This window comes from Zeus faber (genome assembly GCF_960531495.2).
Source record: "Zeus faber genome assembly, chromosome: 2".
Taxonomy (NCBI): Eukaryota; Metazoa; Chordata; class Actinopteri; order Zeiformes; family Zeidae; genus Zeus; species Zeus faber.
Genome location: NC_137189.1, coordinates 15,102,423 through 15,116,692, shown reverse-complemented (window position 1 = coordinate 15,116,692; position 14,270 = coordinate 15,102,423). Strand labels below are relative to the sequence as shown.

Here is a 14,270-nt window from a genome sequence, read left to right as displayed (position 1 = left end):
TGTCATGACTGCTGCGTTCAGGTACCAACAGTGCGAACAATCACATGGATGGCGCGATTAAAATGGCTTTGCGTGGCCAATTTGATTATGAGCTTCACTTTGGGCAGATAATTATGTTAGTTAAGAATGCGTATTGTGGTAATAGCTAGCACTGTCCTAGCATGGCCGTGCAGGAGACACAAAAACATACTTAAATAAGCTGATAAGCAGTTAATAGGGAGTCAAAAGCAATTACTTTTCCATATGCAAAGTAATTGGAGGCCCTTTCCAGAATTAGCACATGGCTAATGCTGCCAACAAAGACAAACGATAAAGCAGCCATTAAAAGTGCTACGAGTGCGGCATCCCTCGTTCCCTCTTCTCGCCCCAAAAGCCGCTAATTTAATACGGCCGCTTGATGAGCTTAATCAGTTGGACGCTGATGCTGACCTTTCATTTGATAATTGAATGTGAGATTAATATTATTAATATGCCGCTGATATGGCAATTATGGCCATCAGTGGACAAAAGCACAGACACAAATCGATACATGGGTGTCGGGGAAGTGGAAAGCAAGTCGTACAGACAGATGCATCCCATCAGTCCCTCCCAACAGTCCATGAATAATCTCCGAAAAAATAAAAAAAATAAAAAATTTGAATAAACAAATCTCAATTAAAAAAAGAGTCAGAATAAACAGGGAAACAGGAAAATACATTGTGCAGTGTGGCTTACCGCAAAAAGTTTCAAAAACTATCCCCCTCATTCTTCCTTTTTGTGGTTTTATAAATGACTTATTTGCAACTCTGTTTTGCTCTCCATTTCCCATCTGCCCATGAACCGCCTCCTGTCCATCACTTTCTGCCATATTGTTCAGACCATTGCTTCACCCCCACTTTCGCCCATTTGATACTTTAATAAACGCAATATTCTCCACTCTGTTGCGTTAAGTAGCTTAGTCTCCCTCTTTTATCTCCCTAAGACTTTCACAAAAAGGAGAACGGAGATGAGTTTTTGCTCCTGAGCCTTCCTAAGCCCTTGCCTACCTTACAGCTGACAATTTCCATAAATCGATACAAATTTTCCCCCATCGCTGACAGAAAAGCTGAAGTTGCCAATTGTTTGAGCGTTAGTGTGTGTGTTTTTTGTGTGTGTGTGTTTTTGTGTTCTTTGTGCATATCCATATGTATGGGTGGGAGTAGGCTCTGATGGTATGAAATTTTTTTCTACCGTGGCCACACTTTTTTTTCAGTCTGTGCATTAACAGGATAAAAAAGATAGCAGCCTACAAAAAATGCAGAGGGATGTAATTTCAAAAAGGAATTATAAATAAGTGTAATCAGAAATATATTTTCACACAGACACAGCTCTCCATGCGCCCTGATCACAGAGAGCTGTGCCCCGTCCATATTCACATTGAACAGCCGATTGGACTGACAGAATTCTGTGTCGGATACAGCCCTATAAATATTGAATAATAATCAAACACAGAAAATAAAACCCCATATGTTTAGTGGATTGTTTAATGGAAGCTGAAGTGGCAAGCGGACTCAGCGGAGCAACTGAAAAGTTTCTCCAGAAGTCCTTGAACATAGGATGGAAGACAGTCAATGATGATAACTAAACATGATACAATACTCACAAAAAGTTAGGAATATTCGGCTTTCGGGTGAAATTTCAGGATGAATCTAAAATGCACTATAACCTTCACAGGTGAACTTAAGTTGACCTTCTCTAAACTTTTGAATGCACATGTCCATCTGTTCAATGTTTCAATACTTTTTGCACAACTTGCTGTTCTCTAACAAGGAGCTGAACGGTAAAATTCACAACAGGTGTTTGATCCATGAATCGACCAATACATTTCCTGGTTCAATTAAAATTGGTATGTAAACAGTCCTCTTCATCATGCTGTTCACATTTTGACATCATGAGACCAAGACGACACCTAACAACTGATCAACAGTACCTGGCCATTGTGAGGCTTCAAACAGGATGTTGTCAGAGGGAAGTGGCCACTGAGCTTAGAGTGTCACAGAGTGTCATCAGCAGGTTGCAAAAGCGATACAGAGACTGGAAGAGTCACAGAATGGCATAGATAGACGTCCTTTGGCCACATCCCACACCAATGAGCGCTTCATTGTGAACAGTGCCCTGCGGAAGCAGTTGATGAATGCCACTCAACTCCAGGCACATTTAAGGGAGGTGAGAGGCACCCAAGTGTCATGTCAGACCATTCAAATCTGTTTACATCAGCGTGGTCTACGTGATAGACGACCTGCAAGGGTACCTGACCACCGACCAGGCACAGGCATCATCGTCTTGCATGGGCCAGGGAGCATTGAGGCTGGACGAGGGACCAGTGGCCTCAGTGCTGTTCTCTGATGAAAGTCGATTCACGTTGAGCAGAAATGATGGCCGCCAACGATGTTGGACATGTCAAGGAGAGTGCTATGCATCAGCCACTGTTGTCACCAGACGAGCCTTTGGTGGTGGTGGTGTTACAGTGTGGGCAGGTGTGTCTAGTCAATACAGAACTGCCCTACACTTTGTGAATGGTACAGTGACAAGCCCATACTACCTGAATAACACCATTAATCCAGTCATTGTGCCCCTGCATGAACAACACAGGCCTCATTTCATCTTCATGGACGACAATGCTCCAGCTCATCGAGGTCGCATCATTAGGGAACGGCTGCTGGAGACTGGGGTACCTCAAATGGAGTGGCCTGCACCTGAATCCCATAGAAAATCTATGGGATCAGCTAAGTCGCCGTGTAGAGGCTCGTCACTCTGTACCCCAGAACCTCAATGACCTGAGGGCCACCCTTCAAGAAAAGTGGGGTCCATGCCTCAGCAGACAATAAGTCGACTTGTGAACAGCATGAGACGTCGTTGTCAAGCTGTAATTGATGCTCAAGGGCACATGACAAGTTATTGAGACATTGACATTTTTTGTTGTGGTATACCCACCGCTGTTGTTGGCTTTTATTTCAATAAATTGTTTGAGATGAGGAAATCACCATTGCATGCTTCTACCTTAAATGCCCTACTTTCGTGATATAATATCACCGTAGCGTGAACTTTTTACATTTTCAATAAATTTCACCCCCGAAAGCCAAATATCCCTAACGTTTTGTGAGTAGTGTATATTTATTCATAAATATCCTTTTCAAAAATTGCTACTGTATACAAACTGTTGGCTGGAGCAGGTTTCCAGTTTGAAGTGACGCAATTTGCTATTTTTAGTATCTCATGTTCACGCAGATGTAGCCATAAGAGCGGATTTCCAGGAGAAAAAATGAGTAAATAAAAAAAAGAAAAACCTGACTGCTTTCTCTCTGTATATTTTGAGAAACTGAAGTAGTGTGGTGCGATTTCCAACAATGAAATGCTCAGTGAGGTTTGTGCTGTGAACAGTTATAAATGAACATTTTAATGAGGCCTGGGTTGAAAAATGGCGGACCTAGCATTTAAAGGCATTTCAGCTTCATTGTGTCTTATGGATATAACTTCGACATACTCGTTCTCTTCTCATTGCGTCAACTTATTATTATTATTATTTTTTATTCTGTAAATTAAAGAATGAATACATTTTTTTTATCGTGGTGAAACGTGGAATATTTTCACGGACCTTTGGGTTGGGAGCTGTGTTGTTTGTGTAGGTGAGGATGTGTGTGTGTGGGGTAAACATATGGGTGTAGTGCAGTACATGAGTACCAGGGCTAGGTACTACTCTGCTCCACATTCCTTTCAGGGTCAGCCAGACCTACAGGCTAATCTATTCAGAATATAGATGAGGGTGGAAGACCGGGAATTGTATGTGTAGCCCAGGTGAAAAGCAATCCTTTACCCCCCTTGCCGATTTTAACCATTCCATTATTCACCCTGACTCTTGCTTTCATAGCTCAAGAACTAGAAGGATGGGAAGTGAGAAGATGACAAGGGAGCAAAATGGGTGACTGAGGAAATGGGTGACTGAGGAAGGAATACCGAAGAGAGAAAGAGAGAGAAATGAAAGAGATTGAGGAAGAGGCAAACTTGGCACAGAGACACATGGGATATCAGAGGCAGGACAGAATGAGGGAGAAGGAGAGGCCGTGACGGTTGCAAAGGACTGAAAAGAAATAGGAAATGTTTAAAGGGGGGAAAAGAGAAAAGGAAGGGCACACAGATTGTATTCTCCCATGGTCAATGTGTCTTCTGCGACCTGCTCCTCATCTAACAGAGCTGAGTGGATCTGCTTGGATATGACCCTCCTCTCCTTTTCATCAGAAGCCCATAAGATGATGCAGAGAGCTCTGACCTTGCAACTAAAATCTGTCCAATTCACTGTTTTCTTTGATTACAACAACAACAACCCAGGACACAGATCTACAGCCTGAATCCACCTATAGATGCTATAAACATGGATAGGTACAAGATAAGGCAGAAATTGTGTTTGTTGTTACAGATGATATCCTCTAACTCACCCTCATGTGAACTGCTTCGCAGAATTTTCTATCGTCTCTTGCCTCCATTATTGGAAAAACTAAACAAGACCGTAACTAATTTAGCTGTACATGCATACTAGGATGTCAATACTCAGAAACTGTGGCATGGCACAGTGGCGCAATGCATTGCACTGCTGCACTCCTGGGTTCGATTCCCACCTGGGGCGCTGTTGGCCCCGTGCTCCGGCGGGTTATCTCCCAAATAGGAGCCTTTCTGTGGGGAGTTTGCATGTTCTCCCCGTGCTCACATGGGGTTTCCTCCACCTAAGGTCAGTAAGGACCCCCACCAAAAACATGCACAGATCATCGTCTGACCAGCGATGGACACTCATCACCAGGTCCTCGGGCACGTCCACGAATGCTGCCCACTGCTCCTGGCTGTGCCCCCGGAGGAAGGACAAGCCAGGATGGGTTAAACGCAGAGGCCTCATTTCACCGGCCACCATCCAAAGCATGTGCATGTGTGTGTGCGTGCATGTGTTGTAGTGTGGTGTGCTGTGTGACGATTAAAGAATTTTCTTCTGTTCTTCTTGTTCTGTACTGTACTTCTTTAGAATGAAATGACAGACTGGTGAAGAGCGTACAGAAGAAGCAGATGTTATAGAATCACAATATGATGTCAACAGCAGCTTTGGCGGCAGTGGTGTAGGCTGTTGGACAGACTTGTGGGGGTAAACACCAGCTACCGCGATCAACCTAAAACCATTATGTTTCAACGCACAAGCATAATATCCACTGATTGAGATAAATAACAACGTCTAGGATGCATACGGTAAAGAAAGCAAGAGGTAAGAAATGGACCATAGCACAATGTTATTGACTACTTCGATTGCGGTTGAGAAGTAACTAATGGGAGAGTGAAATGGATACTAAAACACTATTATTTACTTTTGCCATGCATGGTAGAGATCGACCTGTTGATGGTATAAATATTACACCAGGTGAAATGAATGACATTGCTCATCTCATTCCAAGGGCACCTGTCAAGTGGTGGGATATATTGGACAGCAAGTGAATGGTCAGTCGTTGAAGTTAATGTGTTGGAAGCAGGAAAAATGGGCAAGGATAAGGATCTGAGCGACTTTGACAAGGAACAAATTGTGATGGCTAGGGGACTTGGTCAGAGCACCTCCACAATGGCAGGTCTTGTGGGGTGTTCCCGGTAAGCAGTGGTTAGGACCTACTAAAAGTTGTCCAAGGAAGGACAACCAGTGAACTGGTAACAGGGTCATGAGTGCACAAGGCTCATTGATGCACATAGGGTGTAAAGGCTAGGCCATCTGGTCTGATTGATTGCTGAAAATGTTGATGCTGGCGATGATAGAAAGATGACGGAACATGTCAGAACACACAGTGTATCGCAGCTTACTGTGTATGAAGCTGCATAGCTGCAGACTGGTCAGAGTGCCCATGCTGACCCATGGCCACCGCCCTAAGTGCCTTCAATGGGCACGTGAGCGTCAGAACTGGACCTTTGAGCAATGGAAGAAGGTGGCCTGGTCTGATGAATTATGTTATCTCCATATGATGGCCAGTTGAGTGTGCATAGTTTACGTGGAGAAGAGATGGCACCAGGATGCACTATGGGAAGAAGGCAAGCCGACGGAGGCAGTATGATGCTCTGGGTAATGTTCTGCTGGGAAACTTTGGTTCCTGGCATCCATGTGGATGTTACTTTGACACGTACCACCTACACACGGTACACACACACGGCACACACACATACACTAAGCACACACACACACACACACACACACACACACATACACACATACACACACACTAAGCACCTAATAAGGAGCAGGGCCAAACTTTGTCTTCAGAACAGCAGCAACCATTCTTAGAATGCTTGCACTGCTTGGAATTGCACCATTCTCCAAGAAGAAAGGCCTTCAAGATATTCAAAGGACCAAGGAGGTGTGTATCTACTTCACAATATACTGTATGCTCCTGAACTTCCCACAAAGTTGAATTGATCTTCAGATCAGGTAGCTACCTCGCCAAGGTAGATGATAGACTGCATCCTGGTGAAGCCCCTCCTGAATTTCTTAAGTAGTGCATATTGGGATATTATAATCCTGGAACATGGGAACATGATGGGAACATTCAGTATGTTTATATAAGGTGAACCAGGTCCTCGTAAAATGTCCTCAGAGTCCTTTAGGCTGTTAGACGACCATGCATGGCCAATACTGTCCCCAGCACCATGTTAATAGCTGGCAACAGACAAATGTCAACCTGTCTAGACGCAGGAAATAGAGTGACAGGTGACTCCTCAGACCATATTACGTTTTTTTTTACTTGCTCAGAGGTCCAGGTTTTGTGCTCTATGCACCAGGATATGCCTATTATTCTATTGGCCTAGGATACAAACAGTTTCTGTACAGCACCCCCGTCAGAAATTCTAGCCTTGTGAAGCTCACAACCTGTACTGTAGTTGTTTTTTGTTGAGAATTGGCAATGTTATTTTGACCTACCCCCTGAGATCTTTAAATGCTGTATAGTGTGACGGGAGTATGCCCATGGCAACGGGGCAGTACATACTGTGCAGTGGTTCTGCTGCTGTAGCAAGGTTGGTACGTCTCCCCCAATGGGCATCTGCTTGGTCAGTTCGTCATCTTTGGCGCAGATCCACCTCCACAGCTCCTCCAGGAGGCCCAGTAGGCGGGACCAACGCTCAGCACTGGCCTCCAGGTGAGCCCTGCGAAAGAGCATCAGCATAGAGAGAGCATAGCATCACCAACTACATCAGTGCATACGAGCAATACTTATTCTACAAAGTCTGATTAGAATCCAGGATTCCATCTGGACTAATGACATGCAAAATCAATAGACACACAAATATTTAAATCTGCAAATCAGAGATTTTTTGATAGTATTGGCACATTAAAGGCAACCTCCAGTCAATTTCGCACTTTGCTTTCCCCTACAAATATTTCTGCAAACGGAAAATGGTGGAGTGGTAAGTAATTAGAAGTCACCGACTAGCAATACTAGAAACCAAGTGAATAAAAAAAAAGCAGATCATCAAGAAGAATGAAGACCCCTCAAACAACAGTCTTGAGGATATTTCTTCTCCACCACGGGAAAATTCTAATTTTCACATGCTCAGTAGACTTGTCAAATTGTGTGAGCCAGTGGGTTTCAATTCAGAAGTATGAGTAGTCATCATCAGCTTTTGACATTTTGAACGTGTGCTGCTAAAATCAGTTATTTTTCAGAAAGGTACTGTATGTCAGTGAGGGTGGAATCGATGTCTTGAAGCAGACATAGCAACATGAAATGGATCAAAAATTAGAAAGATACGGGAGGTGAGGTTAAGGTAAGCATAAGCCAATAAAGATCTACTGAAAATAACTGCTGTGTAAGTTAAATATGTGAACATTGCCCTGACACCCTGGATTTGATTGGAACTTTCCTGACATAACTTATAAAATACATTTGGAGAAGGAAGGTTCAAAGGCAGTTTGTGTGCTAAAATGTCCCAGACAGGAAGGCTAAACAGCATGGACATCACCAAAGAGCAACAGATTGTGAAGTGGTGGGCATTGGATAAGTGCATCTGTAAACACTGTTTTGATTTTCTCTTTCGGAGCCTATCTGAACATTGAGCAAAAAGAGCTTCTATTGCTGCTTTTCCATGTTTTCCTTAATTGCAAATCAACAGCAATTAGGACATAATGTTCCAGAGACAAGCAACTCTGTGCTGCACAAACAGGCTCAATTTTGTGCACAGTCCACACATGCGTGCACACATGCCTGCCTGGGCTGTGCACTAGGGCTAAACATTTTGAGGAAATAATCAAATTGTGATTTTTTTTTAGACCATTATTGCAATGGCTTTTTAGTATGCCATTTTTTTCAAGTTCTTTATGTTCTGTATTATTCACTTAACACAAGCAATAAATAATCCTATAGTATGACCAACACAAAAATGGATACAGTCAACATACATAAAGTGCTCTTTGCTGTAGACCAGGCCAACATGTCATGATGAAATGAGATACATGAATTGATATGAATAACATATTTTTATTTAACTACTGAATTGTAAAAAAAACAAAAAAACTTCAATCACAGCAGAATATTGACTAATTGATTTAACTTCAAGCCTTGTTATTGTTCAAAAAATATGCAGTGTTTCAGCAGAAATTAATATTTTGTTATAATTGTGCGCATACATCCACCGAACACTGTGCCGGGTGCTCAGGGGCAGCTTTATGCTCATTAAATTAAAAAAAAAGTTTAAAAAAAAAATAAAGACATACATTATTCTGGAAGGGGCTCCGTCCGGCCTCTACTGGTGTTCCGAGCTCTGCCAGCAGCACACACCGCGCATAGCACGACATGGCCCGGGCTGGAGCAACGGGTCTCACCGGGGGCAGCATGGAGGGTTAAAACAATCGGGGGGCATGGAGAAAGTGTCCCCCACACGCGCATCGTCAGAGAGGGAGACAGTTGCGTTCAATGTACCCCGATTGCTTCCTCTGTGCGCTAGGCGCAGGCTTTGCGATTTGAAAATTGCAATCTGTTAAATTGTTGTCGGTTTGAATTTGATTAATCGTTCAGCCCTACTGTGCACATGTATGACGTTTGCATACATCGATACATGCATACATAGACCAGGAAGTCTAAAATGGAGAAAAATAAAACCACGCAAAGCAAAAGGCTTGTTCAAGCAAAATATATTAGTATTGTTATAAGGAAACCTAGGTAGTGATATAAAAGTTTCTAAAAGCACAACCAAAGTAACAAAAGTCAAAAATCTGATATCTGATGTCACACAAACTCATAACCATGTCAACAATTATCAATATCTATTTTGGCTATATTACTTTGTACATCTGAATGGCCATCAAAAAGAAAAGCAGATGTTTCATGTTTTTTTCCCACTGGCATTCACTTCCATAATTCAGCTCCTTGGGGTTAACAGTTTTCCCCAGAGTTCTACTTGCCTCTGTCCGTCTTGAAGATAAGAGTGAATTGAGTGGATATAGAGTGGCGCATATAGATAGCAGTGGGAAACCATTTGATTTTTAATTACTTGTAATCACACAACCATGTCTATAAACAGAATAAAAAAAAAAGGCCGGTTTACAAACACACACATCTGCTTCTTCGATGAACCACACTTAATGCAATTTTCCATCCTTTAAGCATCCAAAGGCCAGCCACCCAGGTACAGACACACACACACACACACACACACACACACACGCACACACACACACACACACACACACACACACACACACACAAACACACGCACACACAAACACACGCACACAAACACACGCACACACACACACACTTCTCTCCCTACCATTTATGTCAAGTTTGTGCCTGACCCTGCATTGTATGTCTTGTGTAGTTCTGTGCCACAGCCCTGGCCCTCAACTTCCATCAGAGACATATTTTATCTATCTGTTCAAAGAGGCCACCAGCTACCATAGCCACTTCCGATCTGCACCCCAGATACGAAACTATCTGTGACGTACTTTTGCTCTTCAACTCAATATCCACAGTGAATTTAAAAAGTATTCAGACCCAGGGCTCCAGAATAACTTTTTTCACCATTGTAACAGTGCCGACAAACAATTTGAACTGTCCCGAATGTGAACCATCCATAATTTAGCACCCTCAGTTGACTGTCATTCTTTGAGTTGAGCGTTTTTTTTCTTTTTATATCATCAATGGGGCATTACAATAACAGTAAATATTATAGAATCTTACAAAACTGCGCAGGGAGTATATAACAATATTAAATTATAAATACGATAAGGGCAATTATAAAATATAAATATAGCAAGTAGCTTTCTGGTAGCTACTTCTGCAAGAATTAACATTCTTGCAGAAGTAGCTGATGTGCATGTGAAGTTTCACTACCGACATCACAGTAAATGGAAGATTATGACAGTGACTGCCCATTTCATTTATTTTAGACTATTTTGAAAAAAAAAAAAAAGTTTCTTATTTCTCAAAGACTCATCGAACTCACGGATGCATATGACGCATTTGATTTAATGTGTTTATTTATTTGTTAGTTTACATTTGTTATCTTATTGGCTGTGTTAATTGTGAAGACTTGACGCTTCAAGTTAGTTATTTTAGTAACCCTTTTCATCTTAGTTAAATGAACATTTTTATTTAACGATAATAACCTTGCCAATGGGCAATATATAACAAACAAATGATTTACTATTATGTGAAAGAGGAATAGGCATCAGCCCCATCATCCTATATAATATATGAATAAATATGAAATACAAAAAGATTTATGTATTAAATATGTATTTAATATTTATATATTAAATGAAATAACTAAATAAATAAGTATATAAATTGCTTGTATGATACAACAAAAGACTGCCTCCAAGCAAAACTCAAATGAATGAATGCAATTTCTATGAAGGCCTTTATGACTAAATGTTTTACCTAATTTCATACATGCAATATGAAAAAGTTCACAACCGACTGTTCTTCAATGACGCAACTTTTTATAAAAAAAAAAATAAAAATCAGCTTTGAGAAACAGCTAAGGCAGTTCTAAGAGGTAGCATTATTTCATTCTCCACTCACAAGGAAAGGACAAGAATGCCAAAATAAACTTGAACAGCGACTAAAAGAGTTGCACTCCCAACAAGCCCATTCATTTCTGAGCAAATCCGAAATGAGATCAGGACAATTACATCTCAACTTGAAACTATCATCCATCAAAAGACACAATTCCTTATGTAACGAACAAGAGCAAATTATTTTGAATTCAATGACAAATCAGGTAAATTTCTTGCCAATCAATTGAAACGTGATAGAGAAAAATCACTTATTACAGCCATCAAAGATTTACAGGGTAGAATAACACTCACCGCAAGACATCAATAACATATTTATAAACTTTTATAATAACCTATATCACTCGGGTGAATCGAATATATCAAAACACTCATTCCTTGATGATATTGACCTTCCTAAACTTTCGACGGAGCAGGCTACCACCTTAGATCAACCACTTTCTCTTGAACTCAGGAAAGCGCTCATCTCTATGCCCAACAATAATGGCTATCCAGTAGAATTTTCTATACACTTCTAGCCACTTATCTCCCCATTATTCATCAGAATGGTTACAGAGATCAAGTCAACCTCCACCATGCCTCCGCACATGAATACCGCTCTCATTTCGGTTTTGCTCAAACCCAAAAAGGACCCAACCCTCACCTCCAGTTACAGACCCATAAGCCTTATTAATTGCGACCTCAAGATTATAAGTAAAATACTAACCAACAGAATTGAAAAAGTAATTCCATTTATAATTCACCCAGATCAAACAGGCTTTGTCAAAGGCAGACACTCATCCAGCAATATGCGCTGTTTATTCAGTCCGATGAGCATATCTAAAAGGAACAACTTTATTACTATTATTGCCTCTTTGGATGCTGAAAAAGCATTTGATAGAGTTAATTGGACATATCCCTTTTTTATAATTCTCAACAAATTTGGCTTTGGAGAGTCCCTCATTCAATGGATCAGAATCCTCTACAACTCTCCATCTGCTTCTGTCATCACCAATGGTTACACTTCACAGAGTTTCACTCAACAACGTGGCACAAGACAAGGATGTCCACTCTCCCCTTTACTATTCGTCATCTTTATTAAACCCCTCGCGGCGGCTATCCTTCAAAATAGTAATATTGTAGGCATACAAACAGGAAACTCTGTTCACAAAATCAGTTTGTATGCAGACGATATCCTGTTGTACATACGGAACTACATATCATCCCTACTGGAGGTGTTCAATCTTATATCTAAATTCTCAGCTATCTCAGACTATTCGATTAATTTGACTAAAACCACTCACACTAAAACCACACTACTCATTGGGGGGACTGTAATGCTGCAACCCAGAAACTTCACTTAACCATCACAACTGGCAATATTAGATACCTTGGTATTGATATCTCCCCCAATCTTTCAGATTTGTTTACCCTTAACTTCACTCCATTGCTCAAATCCAGTGAAGAAGACCTCATTGGATGGAACAACCTACCCATCTCACTAATTGGTAGGATAGCAGCAGTGAAAATTAATATACTTCCTAGACTGTGGAGGCCTAGCAGCCCCAAACCTTAGATAGTATTATCTAGCAAACCATCTTCAATTTATAATTAAATGGTTACAACCAGAGCAACAATTGGCCCATGGATGGCGAGACATTGAACAATCTGAATGTCAGGAGTTATCATAATCCGATCTCCCATTCCTTACTGAATCTATAAGGAAACATAATTGCTTTAAAAACCCATTTATCGCAACAACTGTCAGCCTTGTGGAAATTCCTCAAACTCAGTGGTCACACTCTGTCTCCAAACAAATTCACGCCAATCTGGTACAGCCCAGATTACTTGGTTAAACACAGACCAATAATCTTTAGGTCTTGGAAAAGACAAGGAATTACTCATCTGGAACAGATTATTGAAAACAATTTGCTTATATCCTTCACAACCTTAACCCAAAGGTACAATATCGGTGGCCACGGCTTCCTTCAATTCCAGCAGTCTCTAAAAGTTAAAATCAAATTGACGAACAATATCCTACAACCACCTGAAATGATTGAACATCTCACTCATATCGGTCACTTGAAAAATCCCTTTTCCAGAATATACAAACTTTTACAAAAAATAGACGACACCTTATCTTTACCTACAATGAAAAGGGAAAGAGACCTTGCTGTTCCCACCGATAACCTGTGGAAGCTTAATTGCAACACCTTTTCTATGACCCGCAACTCAAAAATGCAATTCATCCAATATAAGATATGCACAGAGCCCATATCACGGAACACAAAATGTTCAAAATGGGTTTTGTGGATGAAGACATTTGCTCTCAATGTTCCCTTGATGCCAGAGATGACTACTTTCATGCCTTCTGGCTCAGCCCACCTATCCTAGCATTCTGGACCAACATCACCAAGAAGCTATTAACCCTTCTGGGTCGCAGCATTCCATTCTCCCCATCTATATGTCTTCTTGGTGACCTCTCCTCAGTCGACCCACCACTGAAACACCACCAAAACATTTGGATTGCCTTAACAATGGCCAAGAAAACAATATTAATCAATTGGAAAAAGTGAGATAATCTCACCACATCCCAATGGTTGCAGTTATTAATAGATTACATCTCAATGGAAAAACTATTGGCAATATCCCAAAACAATGTTGATTGATTTAATGAAATATGGGCTACTTTTATCACTGACATAACTCCATCATTTAATACTTGAGTCTTCCTAAGTCGGTGCAATGTCATTGTGCTTTGGGGCATGTGGGGGTCCTCCTGGTCTGCCGAGGCTCCGCGGTTGGGTGGATTCCTGGGCGGCTCTGGGGACATCCGTGGTGCAAGTTCTTGGGGGATCCCGGGTCCCACGGGGAAGTTGGGTAGTCTGGGTGGTGGCGCCCGCTCCTTTACCTGAGTTGAGCTGGCCTGTCTCCGGGGGTGGGAGGGAGAGACGTGCTCCCGGGGAGTACCTGCAGCTGGCGTCCGTGGGTCTGGTCCTGTCAACCTGAGTCCTGAACCTTGCTGGCTGTGCTAGGCACGGGGCTCTCCTTGTGGCCTCCTTCGTGGGGGGCGGTCATCTGTCATCACACCGGGCTGCCGAGGTACCTCCCCTCTGACACTCGGTGCGCAGGGCGCTCGTCGCTGGGGGGTCGGGCTGTGGGTGGGGGTGCCGTCTGCCGTCCGCTGTTCTGTAGTCTGCATGCTTGGGTGTGGGGCTTCTCTGCGGCGGGCGTCCTGGGGGTGGCG

General features: G+C 42.0%; 1 protein-coding gene across 6 annotated transcripts in view; it reads right to left on the bottom strand.

Moving 5' to 3' along the window:
* utrn (utrophin) overlaps positions 1 to 14,270 on the bottom strand; it is a gene marked incomplete at its 3' end in the record, with an annotated part of 307,813 nt that overhangs the window by 91,438 nt on the left and 202,105 nt on the right. For all 6 annotated transcript variants that reach the window (XM_080024447.1, XM_080024442.1, XM_080024445.1 and 3 more), the window contains one exon: positions 7,017 to 7,173. In XM_080024447.1, coding sequence (XP_079880573.1) covers positions 7,017 to 7,173 — 157 coding nt within the window. The remainder of the gene's footprint in view (positions 1 to 7,016; positions 7,174 to 14,270) is intronic.